This window comes from Pogoniulus pusillus, chromosome 27, assembly GCF_015220805.1.
Source record: "Pogoniulus pusillus isolate bPogPus1 chromosome 27, bPogPus1.pri, whole genome shotgun sequence".
Lineage (NCBI taxonomy): Eukaryota > Metazoa > Chordata > Aves > Piciformes > Lybiidae > Pogoniulus > Pogoniulus pusillus.
Window position 1 is genome coordinate 9,349,753 of NC_087290.1, and position 14,570 is coordinate 9,364,322.

At 50.6% G+C, this 14,570-nt stretch overlaps 1 protein-coding gene across 3 annotated transcripts in view; it reads right to left on the reverse strand.

Moving 5' to 3' along the window:
• Positions 1-14,570, reverse strand: part of LRRC75A (leucine rich repeat containing 75A) — a 106,803-nt gene that overhangs the window by 68,704 nt on the left and 23,529 nt on the right. The window contains exon 1 of one of the 3 annotated variants that reach the window (XM_064165982.1): positions 8,470-8,558. The exons of the other annotated variants lie outside the window; for them this stretch is intronic. Coding sequence (XP_064022052.1) covers positions 8,470-8,538 — 69 coding nt within the window. The 5' untranslated portion in view covers positions 8,539-8,558. Of the gene's footprint in view, positions 1-8,469; positions 8,559-14,570 lie in introns of those variants that run through there. 3 annotated transcript variants of the gene reach the window in all.

A 14,570-nucleotide genomic window follows, 5' to 3' on the forward strand; every position in this document is an offset into this window, starting at 1 on the left:
TAGGCAAAACTCCATTCCTCCACTGTGCTCTCCACCCCAGCCCCTTCACAGCAGCACAGGGTAAAACTCCAGAAGGGATGGCCAGGACACACCTCCCCACCTCCTCTCTGCTCTCCAGAGGGAAATGCAGCTCCATGAATCAGTGGAAGAGCATTTTGCCCCAAATCAGGCAATGAGATCCCAGAAGACACAGGCAATTTGCTGGCTGAGCTGGTCTGAGGAGCTCTCTGCCTTTCAAGAGCCAACTGCCTGCAAACATTTCCAGTAAGCCTTGTTAAGATCCTCCTCTTCCTTTCACCACACATCTCAGCAGAAAGCCTTGAGGGCAGTGGCCGCTGGCCTCTGAGCCCCAGGGGCTGCCTGGGATGTGACAGATTAACCCACACGTGGCCAGAGAGCCCCTGCTCTTGGCCGAGGGGAGGAATTCAGCCCAAGTTTCATAATGGGTGCTGAATGGACACAGAAAACAACCTTTCTGCTGAGCTCCATTCCTCTTAACCCCACTGTAAGCTTCTCTAAGGGGGAAGAAGTCTTCTCTGAGCTCCCAAACCCACAGCAGCACCACAAAGTCAGGCAGGTTTGTTTTGAGGGGGGGAAATAGGAGGGAGAAGCAAACACAGCACCCACCCCATCCCACCCAGGAGCTGTTGGGGCAGGCAGCACCATATCTTGTTCAGCAGTAAGAGGTGTCGAAGTCCCCCCCTCACCCTGTTTCTGCTTTGTTGGACAGGCAGGGCCACGAAGCTGCTCTTGTTGATGTTGCATCTCCCAGCAAAGATGCCCACAGCGTGCACCAAATGACCTCGGGTCAGCCAAGACGGAGAACAAAGCTTTGCCCAGCAAGCTCCTGCGAGGGGAACTCAGCACACGGTGGACCTGTGCTGGTGCAAAGCCATGGGCTGACACCCGTGCATGCTAACAGCCATGCCTGAAGGCCACCTCACAGGAGATGGCTTCAGCAGAAACCTGCTGCTTCCACTGCTGAGTCACTCCACAGCTCCTGCACTTCGGCTCACCACTGCAGATTGCACTGCAGGCTTTTGCTTCTTGCCTTCCCAAACTGATTAGCAGTTTCCTTCCACCAGTGTCTTCTACTCAGCCTCAATTGCTGGAGCCCAAAATGAGGGCCACCAGTAAGAGCCCAGTAACAAGGCAGAAGACAGCTCTGGAAGAGGTTTAGAGATTGCAATTCCTGTGTCAGCTCCTGTTCCATGGTTTCACACCCATGAAAGCACAGCTGAGCTCCATGCCCTGGCACTGAGGATGGAAACCTGGACTTGCACAGTTGGTTCTCACAAGCTGAACATGGTGCAGATCCTAACAACTTTAGGCTGTTATCACAGTATGTTAGGGGTTGGAAGAGACCTAAAGTGATCATCGAGTCCAACCCCTCCGCCAGAGCAGGGCCACACAATTTAGCTCAGGTCACAGAGGAGCACATCCAGACAGGCCTTGAAAGTCTCCAGAGAAGGAGACTCCACAACCTCTCTGGGCAGCCTGTGCCAGTGCTCTGGGACCCTTACAGTAAAGAAGTTCCCCTTTACGTTGAGATGGAACCTCCTGTGCTGCAGCTTCCATCCATTGCTCCTTGTCCTATCCCAGGCAGCAAGTGAGCAGAGCCTGTACCCCCCTCCTGTCCCCCAGCCCTCAGATATTTATAAACATTAAATCCCCTCTCAGCCTTCTCTTCTGCAGACTGAACAGCCCCAGGTCCCTCAGCCTCTCCTCATCAGGCAGTGCTCCAGTCCCCTGATCATTCCTGTCGCCCTCTGCTGGACACTCCAGCAGATCCATCTCCCTCTTACACTTTGCAGTACCTGCTGCTGGTTTTTCCTTTGTTTATCCTACTGTAGATCCTTCCTCCTCCAGTAATTCCCTGCAGCCTTTTGAATTTCATCCCCTAAACCTGGCTGTTGACCTCCAACGCTCCACCAGCTCCAGCAGAGCCTCTGGGACAGGTGACCTCATGGCTCACACTGAGTTTTTCTTGCTCACCACAAGCAAACAACTTCTGTAGCAGCATTTGTGCCCGGGAAACTTGCCGACGAGTGCTGCTCATGCCATCTGCAGGGACAGCCCACACCTCCCCTTCCACAAACTTTGGAGGATCATCAGCAAAGCACCCAGCAAGATAAACCTCTGTCTCCATGCCCTGAGCTAATTCCTTATTTCCTTGCAGTGTGATGCCAAGAAGCATCCCCAGCCAGGAGCAGAGGCCTGAAATGCCGGCGGTAACAGAGTACCCTGCTAATCCCTCATCTTTCTCCGCGGGTGGTTGGGCATTCCTGGGAAAACTAAACTAGATCCCATGAAATGCTGCAGCCAGAGAATATTTCCACAGGTGCTAGAACAAAGTCTTTGGCTTGAAACTGCCACCACAGCCTCTGGTGTGACAAGCCAGGAACATTTATTTCCCTGCTTCAAAACAGCCAACACTAATATTTTTGACTGCTGCTCTCCTCTCCTGAAGTTAACAGCAGAGAAAGAAGAAGCCTTCAGGACGCAGGACAACTTCTTAATAGCCTTCTCCACATACAACCACAGGGCTGAATAACCACTGAAACCTGATGCAAGAGAATGAGCTGAGCAAGAGCAACGCCAGGATGAGCTCATTGCACAGCCCCATTCAGCAGCAAGCTGAGCTTTCCCTTCCCTGCTACAGTCCCACTGAGACATCCACAACCCTGGGCTGAAATTCCTCAATTGGCCATGAAAACAGCTGATTTCAATCTCAAAACAGCACTGAGACATGACTAACACACTCATTGGTTTTCAAGTGTAGAAGCAACTGGCCCATGGTGACACAGACACCTCCAGCCTTACACACAAAAGCTGTGGGCAAACCACAGCATCCACGGGGGGTTAGGCTGGCATTAAACACATGGTAACACCAAAAGGGTCTTGGGGCTTTCTTTCCCCCCCCCAGAAACACCAGCAATTCATGCTGGAAGGAGAGATTCCTTTTGTAAGGTATTAAACAAGAAGAAAAAACACACAACCCCAAACTTGCTTCTCCCAGAAAATGCTGCCAGCTGATTCAAAATCAGCACTGACAAGTAAACAGGCTGGAAAACCTGCTTCTGAGAGCTGCCAGCATGAGGAGCAGGATCAGGACGTGTTACCACACTCTTCTTTCATTCTGTGATATGCCTTGTGGATGGGTTAGGCAGAGATGAAGTACGAACAAAGTGAGAAATGGGGAGATTCAGACTGGATGTTAGGAAGAAGTTCTTCACCATGAGGGTGGTGAGACTCCGGAAGGGGTTACCCAGAGAGGTGGTCGGAGCCCCATCTCCAGAGGTGTTTAAGGCCAGGCTGGATGAGGTTCCAGACAGCTTGATCCAGTGTGATGTGCCCCTGCCCATGGCAGGGGGGTTGGAACTAGATGATCCTTGTGGTCCCTTCCAACCCTGACTGACTCTATGACTAGGTGATGGAGCTTGGTCAGCACTGGGTCCCACCAGGACTTTGCACGTGATGCTCAGCAGCAAGACATCAGTAGAGGCAGCACAATGAAAAGCCCTGAAGCTGCACGACTGGCACTTTATTCCCACCTTTGGGATGATTTCAGCCTTCCATATTTTTGCTCCTCCTCTGAAAGGAGAGCACATCAGCAAGCACCACTCCTAGAGAACACTGCTGATTTACACAACATGGCAACACTAGGGGAGAATGTTTGTAATGGCTTGCAGGAGAAGAGCTGAGCTTATTAATTTTCTTTGTGTTGGTGAAGAAGAGCAGCTGATGGGCAAGAGATGAAAGCATCCCAAGCAGAGGTTTCTTAGCTCATTTCAGGGAGATAAACTCATCAGAGAACTGCTGCACATCTGCTTGAACAGGGATGGAGCAGTTCACCGGAGCCAGACATTGTGCTGATGCAGACAGCCTGACCCTGTCACCTGCATCATGCCAAATTCTCCACCCTCCTTCTCTGGACAGCAATAAGGTGGGAAGGAAAACAGAGGGAAGACCACCCAGCCCCAAGCCATGCATGCACTCTGGATGGACTGGATTTTAGCACTCAGAAAGGAGATGTCAGAAAGCAGATGTTGTGCACAGAGTTCAAAGACACCTTCCCACCCCAGTCCCTGCTTGAGCCAAGCCAGTGAAACAACTCAGATGAGCACTCAAAGGATGCTTCAGAGGGGAAGCTTGGAAGAAAAAAAAATTCTTGAAGACTTAAATCATAGAATCATAGAGTTAGAAGGGAACTTTAAAGACCATCTAGTCCAAAACCCCTGCAGTAGGCAGTGATATCCCCAACTAGGTTGCTCAGAGCCCCATCAAGCCTGACCTTGAATGTGTCTGTAGATGGGGCCTCCACCACCTCCCTGGGAAACCTGTTCCAGCCTTTCACAGCAACTTCCCTGTCTAGCACCAGGGAATTTGGATGCTCCTCTGAGGATCTACCTTGGCAGCAGCCTCCAAAGTTGGTGCGAGTTACAGTAGGTACAAGGATGGAATCCTCCCAGATCACTCAGTCTCTTCCAAGAGTCCCCACGGCAAAGGCTCAGCAAAGAGACTATTGAATGCCCAACCTTGCTAAGGAAGAATTAAGGAATGGGCTGCACAAGAATTCAATCCAACTACATGGTCTAGCCTTGAGCTCTGTGGTAAAGGGTTGGACTTGATGATCTGTGAGGTCTCTTCCAACCCTAATGATACTGTGATACATCAAAATTCAATTAATGCTGCTATTTAAAACAGCTTTAAACACTAAGCACCTTTACTTTCAAGCATTCATTTCAAACAAGCAATTTAAGGTGACACCAACCCCAGGTCATGCTTTAATGTTGAGCATCTTCTGTGAGCCTAGGTAAGGCGGACGCACCATGAAAAGCCACTGATGAAAACACAACCAGAAGAGACTGAAGACAGCTTTTGGGGGAGTCTGGCTCACAAAGAAAACATCTCCAGCTCAGTTAAATCACCTGGTCCAGCTCAAGATTCTCATGAACAAGCCAAGGGTACAATAGAGAAATTTGGCTCACAGGATGTTAGGGGTTGGAAGGGACACAGAGAGATCATCGAGTCCAACCCCCCTGCAGGAGCAGGACAATCCTATCTAACACAGACCACAGAGGAACACATCCAGACAGGCCTTCAAAGTCTCCAGAGAAGGAGACCCCACAACCTCTCTGAGGAGCCTGTTCCAGTGCTCTGTGACCCTTACAGTAAAGAAGTTCCCCCTCGAGTCGAGGCAGAACCTCTTTTGCTGCAACTTACACCCATTGCTCCTTGTCCTATCACAGGGAGCAAGTGAGCAGAGCCTGTTCATGTTCTCCAATCTGCAATTAAAGCTGCAACCCAAGTGGCCAAGATCACCAATGATGGTGACCAGAGGTATAACTCATTCTGTACAATTAATACTCTCATTAATGAATCCTCTGCTTTTCAATGTAAAAAAAAAGTGTTCTGAGAAGTTTGCTTTGTCTGCCCTACCTAAACAGCACATTTGGGTTCATTAACTGATCAAATACCTTTCAAATGGTCCTTTTCTGCACTTTCAAATCTCAGTTTCACCTCTAACTTGAGTCAGAAATACTCCTTCCCCCAGAAAAAAACAAACATATGTATTAAAGAAAGAAAAAAATCAGTCATGTAAACCCCAAAGTCACCATTTCCCATCAGAATAAAAACATAACTAAATTAACCACCCAGCCAAACAGCTGCCTAAATAAACACCCCCAGATCCACCAGAAGAGGAAGTATCCAATTACACCAAAGCAGAAGCAGCTTTTTACAACCAAACAACCAAACATCCTCTTTCTTACAGAAAGACTTCAAAAAAAAATCTCCCCACAAAACCCCAAGGCTGCTTAAATCAAGATTCCCTCCTTGCTGACCTCAGCTGTGGTCACCACCATGGATCCAGGTTGTTCACACTCGTATCTTAAATTGCTTCAATGCTGTCTGCCTTCACCCAGGAAGCCCACAGCAGCCATCAGAAGATTTTCCCCTCTTCTTCTTCTTCCAGTGATGGAGCAGAGACAGCTGTCTCCAAAGAGGGGACACATGGAAATATAGGAAGAGATGCCAGAATGCACCAAAGCTTTGCTAGCTCTCTTTACGTGCCACCATGGGCCAACAGAGACCTTCCGAGTGGGGCTCACTAAGGATGCTTGCACAGGTTTGAGTACTGCTTCCACAGATGTTTGTGCTTCACTACCCTAATGTCAGTGAGTCCAGGCTGGACCAGAGCCTGGGGCTTACTCAAAGTGAGCAAAATGTATGGTAGGTGCTGTGGTGGGTAGAGTTCCTCACTCATGCATGGGAGTTGGGGCTCTGCCCCAGTGTGCTCTTCGAGGTTTGAAGCTCTCAGGTCCAACCTGAGGCTCTCACTCTCACATTTGCCATCTCAAGGGACTCCTCCATCCTCCTACTTTTCAATTCCCACTGGAGGTGAGGGTGCCACAGTCAGAGAGATGGTACTGGTCCTCACCACAAGCACGGTGCTTTGTGAGACCAGCTCTGCAGGCAGGGTAAGAAGAGGGAGAGAAGTGTCCCAGTAAAAATCCTCAGCACATCTCCAGCTACAATATCCATTTCCCACCGTAGACTGAAAAACGCTGAGGGCAGGTCTGCTCTCCTTCCTCGGCAAATTTTGCTTTCCCCTGCTGGAATTTAATTGTTGTGCTAAAAAGATCTGCCTGGCCTCGGGGAGGACGGAGGCGACGGAACAGCTCCGCAGAACGAGTCGATAATTAATTGCTCGCCAGCTCCCAGCCATCCCTCGAGGGGGCTCAGCTTAAGCATCCCCCCGAGAGAGAGGAGGAGCAGCTCTGGCAGCACTTCCCAGCCGCAGGACCAGGGGCTCCCAGGCACAGCTTTTGGTCTCACAAACACGAGGGAGTCTCTGCCTTTAGGCAGGGAAGGTTGCTGCCTTCGAGAGGTGGAAATAGGAGAACTATCAAAGGTGTTTCAGTTGGATTTTAGCATCATGTTTTCTGAACTCATCATGCTGAGGAGGAGGAGGGAAGGAAAGGCAGCACTGCTCGCCTTGGTGTCTTTTGCATGCTGAGCTTTACAGGACAGTGCCTCACCTCCTGTGTAACCAGAGGTCCTGTCCTCCCTGGGTGCCAGCTTCCTCCTGGGTGAGAGCAAAGTCTGCACCCTATGGTGGGCCCATGCTGGTGGCTCCTTTTTTCTAACCAGACATCATTTTCCTTTCCCACCTAGCACTCATCTTCTCATTTTCTGTAGCTAAACATAAAGCAGGCAGCTGAGAAACCCAGACAACACTTCCTCATCCTCCAAAGAAGCTCACACACCCTGCACTTGAGGGCTCTGCTCAGAGTGCAGCCTGCTTGGTTCAGCTTTCTTTTAATTAATTAACATTCATTTCTGCTCCATTATTAAGTTTAAGGAGAACACCTCAGAAAGAATCTCTTATGCAACACAAAAATGCAATCTCCTGCCCCTCACGAGCACACCCACAAGGATTGCAAAACCTTGAAGGCACAGGCAAGCAGAGCAGGGCCAGTGGGTAGCAGGAGCAAGTCTGCAGTGAAGCAGCCCTGGAAATGCTGCTGCTATTTCCCAGAAACCAACATCAGAGGCAAAGAGGATATTGAAGTACTGAAAGCAGCAGCCCAATCCAGTGCCTGTGCACAGCAGACTTCAAGGAAGCCCTTCATGGCCCAACAACGATTCTGAGGGAGGGCTGAAAGGAGTCATGCATGGAGGATAGACAGAGGAGATTGAGGGGCAGCCTTCTTGCTCTCTACAGCTACCTGAAGGAAGACTGTAGTGAGGTGGATGTTAGTCTCTTTTCCCAAGTAGCTAGTGACAGAAGGAGAGAAAATGCCTTCAAGCTGTGCCAGAGCAGGTTGAGGTTGGATGCTAGAAAAAAATATCTTTACTTACAGTGGCCAAGCATTGGAACAGCCTGCCCTGGGAAGTGGTGAAGCCACCATCCCTGGAGGTGTTCAAAAAATGAGTAGACATGGTGCTTTGGAACATATTTTAGTGGTGTTGGCCTGACAGTTGGACTTGATGACCTTAAAAGTCTTTTCCAGCCTAAACAATTCTGTGACTCTATTCTAATGATTCTAAAACCTCAGAACATCTCAGAAAGAAATTCCTCCTTTGATATCAAACCTCAGTCCTGCTCTGTTGTGGCAGGAAAGTCAGGCCTCTGGGAAGAGATCATATAAAGCAGCTCTAAGGAATAAGATATCCATTGAGACAGCCAAAGGCACAAGGAAGGAGGCAGCTCCCTCCTGTCAGCCCTGGTGCAAGCCAGTGACGGTGAGGATTCAAACCCTCCCACGGAGAAAGAGTCACTGCTTTGGGAAGAGAGGAATTCTGAGAGGCAAAGAGTCTCAAAGAAAACCAGACAGCTCCAAGCAGCTCCTGCTCTCAAAGCAGCAAGGTCAGAGCCAGGAGTAATTGGAGCTAGAACTTTCTGCTGGGAGAGGAATGGAAAGGACAATTTGCTTTTGCATTTAGAGGCAAGATCAAATTTACCATTCGCTGGTCTTTTCTCCAAAACTTGGAGCAGGAGGAGGCTGAGACACACAGAAGGGAATTAGGCATTAAATCACATTAGGCTTTTGGCTGGGACCTGCAAAAGAAGTTAACTGCTTCAAAAAAATTCCAAGTTCAATGCTAAAGACATCCAGGATCTCTTTGTACCAGAAAGATGCTGCTATTAATATTAATATCTCTCCCTTGCCTAAGAGGAGTCTGTGGTCACCAACCCTCCCAACACATGGAATACTCTTGTTGATCAAGCAGCTGCAATACATTGATTTTCAAGTGCACGACTCCACACCCACACCTCCCCAGGATGCCCTGCAGACCCCAGCACAGAGAGATGCCCGCAGTGGGACCTGCAGGGAGGTCTCTCCCAGCACAGCCCTCACACCCACGCGCTGGCAGGAGAGAGAAGCTACCCTCAGACGCAGAACTTTTACTGTTTGAAGTAAGATAAAAAGGAAAAGGAAAAAAAAAAACCAAAGGTGGATGGCAGCCTGAGGGCTGGAGCCCCAAACTGCCAGCTTTACACATCAGATGTGAAAGCAGCAGCAGCCTGAGGCGGGGGAAAAAGCCTTTCCTGCTATTATATAAACAGATAAAGTGCTGAGCAGGGGCTGCTTTGCCAGCTGCAATCATTGACCTCTTCCAGCTTGGAGATGCTCCAGAGAGGGCACAGGCAGGACCTCTTCCTGCATTCAGAAGCAGCCAGCTGCCTGCTGCCCCAACCTAGCCTAGCCCAGCCTGGCAGGTCAAGAGGAAGGAAAACAAGGTCTGACCCAGTGGTTCCGTCTCTGACCTTTTGAGAAGGGGCAGCCCCATGCTGCATCGACTCCCACATTCCAAACTATGACACATATAGGAGGCACCACCTCCCCCTCAAAGCCAGCAGCACTTCCAGAGAGGCTGAGCAGAGAATCCTTGGACACAGGAGGAGCTTACTCAGTATGTACTCCTCAGGTGCAAGTGATACAGACAGACAGATACAGAGATATGAACATGGAATCTCACCCCTGCTCAGGCTCCCTCAGCACCACCTCTGCAGCAAGCTGCCTGGGTGTGCTGTGTGCACTACATTAATGCATCCACTAGCAGCACTGCTCTCTTATGCATGCGATTCCCCAGTCCCAGCAGGGACATCCCTGCTAGAAGGGAAAATCCACCCTGCTCTATGCCAGTAGCACAGTGAGCATCACTGCTGCACGGGGAGGTTCCAGGGATTGAGCCCGTGCTGCTGAGCACCTACCACCTCTACCCCCTGGTGCAGCCTGACCTTCCCCTCCTCTTCCTGCATCTTAGCATCCCCCAAAGAGGATGCTCAGCCCCCTCCTTAAGAGCAGCAGCCACCTTCCAGGGGGCTAATTAAAACCAGGCTGTTCAGTTGCCAAGCAGGCACCCGGCTGTATCCACCTGCAAACACCACAGGGGGAGAAACAAAAAGGTAGTAGCAGCTGGGACAGGAAGCAGCTGAAGGAATGATTCTGCAAGAGAACAGTTTCCACCAGGGCAGAGTTAGGATGCATGGCAAGGAGATCAGAGACCCCACTTGGGGCAGACCACCCCACACTGCCAGGCACAGCCACTTGCTGCCAACGCCTCCAGCAGTCTAAGGGTTAAAAATAACTGTGGGGAGCAGCAATGGTTTCATCAGCAACTCAGACCAGAGGAAATGAACACTAATCCCAAAGCCACCCTACTAAGCTTGCAGGCTGCGTTACCCAACTTCCACTGTGTGCTGCAGCCCTGCTCCCCATCCCTGGGCACTCCTGCTCACCAAAAAATGGATGCTGCAAGTCTCCCCACCCCTAGCCTCTTGCTCACAGGCTGAGAGGAGCTGAGAAACCCTGGCCTTGGTCACCTCTGATGCATCAGCTCGTCCTAGCTCTCAGAAGGAGGGACTAGACATGCACTTGGCATGACCAAAATGATGCTGAAGGTCCTCCAGAACCCCAGGGACCACGGAATGGTCTCCATGGGGACGATGCCCTCACAGCTGGTGTGCACAGAGCCAAGAGCAAACACAGTCCAGCTACAAGGCACCTGCAGGCTGTGGCTAAGCTGCCTCATGTCAACCAGGCCACAGCACGCCCCAGGGTCGGCTCTAGATGTCCACAAGCACTTCAAACCACACGGCTGAGGAGAGACACTGAAGCAGTTTTGACATCAGCAAGGGCTGAAGCATAAGCTTTGAGGCTGGTGCAAAGCCAGAAGCCAGCATTCTTCAGGAAGGCAGTTTGCATGCGAGACAAAACATCTCTGAAAACCATCCCCTTCCTCCCGAGGAGCTGTCTGAGATGCTGCAATCATCACAAACTTGCCTGCTAGCATGTCCACCTGGATGGAGAACTACCACACGACAGCAGCTCTGTCTCTTAAGTGCAGTCTGGGGAAAGAAAGAACCCTGAAAGCATTCCTGACCCTTGGTGTGCACAGCGAGGGTGCACCTTGTGTAACACACACAGTGTCACCCACAGACCAGGCCATGAAGTACTTCAAGGAGTTTTTACTGAGCACACAAAGTTACACCACGAGGCTGCTCTGGAGTAGCAGAGATTTCATCCCCAACCCAGCAGGGTGGATGTGGGGACATGCTGTGCCTTGCTCCCAAAACCTGGCTGCAAAACTCCAGAGTGAGCCTCAGGTGGGGCTAAGGAACACCTGCAGCCACAGCAGGGATAGGTTTGGGGGACAGACCATGGGGATCACAGGCTGCCCATGGCAAGAGGACACTGCAGGCACGAGGTCTGCATGGCTTGGCGGGCACCAGAGCACATTTGCCCCCTGCTCCTGCTTGCAAATCAAAGTTACCATGGCACCTTTGCCCATCTGGGGGCCTGACCCCTCACCTCTGCCCTTCACACCCCATCACCACCCAGACAAGGCTGGCGTGAGCAGAGAAGCCACTTTACAAGTCGTGCAGCTTTGCCACACCTTGGACCTTGCCATCTGGCTTCCAGCCATCTGCAGTGCCTGCAGGTTTTATTACAGCTGCCCTCTTTTCCCTTTCATTTCTTCTTTCAATTCCTGGAACTGTTGTCCAGCTCCTGCCCTGTGAAGGTGGTACCCAGAGCTGTCAGATGCCTACTCTGCTTCCTACTCCTCCCATCTCCCAGCAGAGCAGCAGCAATAGCCCAGCAGAGACTCCAGTCAAGCCATAACCAATGGCAAATTCCTCGAGCGAAACGTAATGTGCTGGGAAGTGCTTCACCATTTCACTTGGGAAAACGATCTGTTTGGCAGCAGAGAGGAGAAAAACATGCTTTGTTTTACAAATCCTCTCCCCAGCAGGAGAGACACTCCCAGAATTTAATATACTGACAGTGCTTGGCAGCTTTAACCACTGAAACTCAAGAGTGCATCCAAAAAAACGAGTAAAACTCAAAGTAGTGTGCTCCAGAATATCAAAATCTGTCCTGCTCTCCTCCTTGCTTCTCTCAATGAACCAGTGAGAGAACAGGAGGCTGCTCAGGGAGCTGCCAGAAGCACCACCCCTGGAGTCATTTAAATGATGTGGTACTTGGGGATATGGCTTAGTGGTGGACTTGGTAGAATAGGGTTAAATGTTGGACTTGATGATCTTGATGGTGTTTTCCAGCCTAAGTGATTCTGTGATTCAGCAGTTGGTGGTGTCAGGCATAGCAATTCACCAGCACAGAGGAGCTGCAACCCTCCCACTGGTGATGGCTGGTACAGATGGTGTGTGGGGTCTGAGAGTGGGGTCCTAGGTTTCTCCAAGTGCTAGGCACCCTGAATTAATTCACTTTCACCCTCTCTTAGGGTGAGGCTCTGCAGCAGCTCCTTGCAGGAAAGCAAGGATGCTGCCCATGAGTAGGTGGGGAGATTCAGACTGGATGTGAGGAGGAAGTTCCTCACTATGCGAATGGTGAGAGTCTGGAATGGGTTGCCCAGAGAGGTGGTTGAGGGCCCATCCCTGGAGGTGCTTAATGCCAGGCTGGATGAGGCTGTAGACAGCCTGATCTAGAGTGAAGTGTCCCTGCCCATGGCATGGGGGTTGGAACTGGATGATCCTTGTGGTCCCTTCCAACCCTGACTGATTCTGAATCTAGGAAGTCACTTCGTAGCAGAGAAACTCGACTCAAAGTTATTCAGTGCAAGAATTACATCCATGAAAGGCAGCTGGCTCCAACCAGGTGACAAGGGTTTTGTCCATCATTACAGTCTCACCAGGGCTTTAAGATGGAAGAAGGGAGATTAGGAAGACATTCTTTACAGTGAAGGTAGTGAGACACTGAAACAGGTTGCCCAGGGAGGCTATGGATGCTCCCTCCCTGGAGGTGTTCAATGCCAGGTTGGATGGGACCTCGAGTAATCTGATCTAGTGGAAGGTGTCCCTGCCCATGGCAGGGGGGTTGAAACTGGATGATCTTTAAGGTCCCTTCCAACCCACATCATTCTATGACTGCATGACAAGAAGCTTCTCACAATCCCAAACTCCAGCCTCAATAACACATTAAGTATTTCAGTGCATTTCCACCTGTCCTCCAATGCATTTCCCTGCCACAACATCCCATGGGGAACACTGGTGAGGATGGCTGACAAGAAAACACACCTCATGCAAAGAGGGCAGTGGATGGCACCTCTTGGAGAGGGGATTTCAGTTTTGCAGTGGGAGGTTTGGGCTCCAGGCTGTTGGCAGAGCACAAAGAAAGAACAACTGCTGTGAGCTCAGGCTGGCTGTGCCAGAGGAGAACATACCCTTCCAAACAGTCACTGCCAGCCCTAGCACACAGTAATAACTTCAGTGTTACTTCGAGGGCAGGCAGTGGGATCAAATTGCCTCCGCACCAGAGACCACTTCTGACCTCTCTGGGGAGCAGTCTTAAAGCAAAGTCCCCTGCCTGCTGCTCATCTTTTTTAAAGCACTTTCTATCTTCGCACTTTTAGAGTTGTTTGCAACCTCCAAGCGTCCTTGGGAACACACTAATTAATCCTCATGAGAGCTGGTAAAGAAAGCAGCATCACTACCCACTCCCATTTTAGAGGAGGGGAGCAGGAGGGATACATTTGGTGAAATACAGAAATCCACCCTGAATACTGGTGCCAGGGGTGGGGCTGGAAGGGTAGAACCTGCCTGTCCTCCAACATGATCTCTAAAACACGGTTTTGCTGCCCTCCTCTTTGGCTAATCAAACATAGCTTTGTGGAAGCCTTAGCTGGCTGGAGGAGGAACCTCCTGAGCCTCATCTTGCAGTGGGTAGGTCGGGCAGGACCTTACATTAAGGAAAGCTCTAAAGCTGGTCAGCCTTAGGGCTGGCCATGTGCTTATCTCGCTCAGAAGAAAAACGATGGAGCACATCCAAAGGCTGTCACCTACCCTATCGCTAGCACGCTGGGCTGGCTTCAAAGCTTGGTGAAGTCAGTGGAAAGGCTCCCAGTGACCTACATGGCTGGGATTTGCAAAAAATACAAAGCCTAACTGCAGCTGAGAGCCGGGCACCAGGTCACTGGGTTTGCTCTAACACCCGGCGCTGCTGCGGCAGCACCGCACGTTACAAGAGCGGCTACAGGGACCAACACACGCCACAGCCCCGCTGCGGCGGACGTGGTGTAAATCACACACAGAAACATCCGGGTTGGAAAAGCCCCTCAGGAGCACCAAGCCCAACTGATCACAGGATGTCAGGGATTGATCTCTCTAGGTCCTTTCCATCGAGTCCAACCCCCTGCTAGGGCAGAACCATGCTCAGGTCACAGAGGAACACATCCAGGGAGGCCTTCAAAGTCTCCAGAGCAGACTCCACTACCTCTCTGGGGAGCCTGTTCCAGTGCTCTGTGACCCTCACAGTAAAGATAACCCTATTCTACAAGGTTCACCCTAAACCATATCCCCAGGCACCACACCCAAACAACTTTCAAACCCATCCAGGGTTGGCGACTCTATCACCTCCCTGGGCAGACCATTCCAATGCCTGACCACTTTCTGTGAAACAATTTTTCCTAATGTCTAGTACAAACTTACCCAGTCACAGCTTGAAGCCATTCCTTCTTTTTCACTATTTACCTGTGAGAAGATATCAGCACCAACCTCTCCACAGCATCCTTTCAGGTAGCTGTAGACAGTGGTGAGGTCT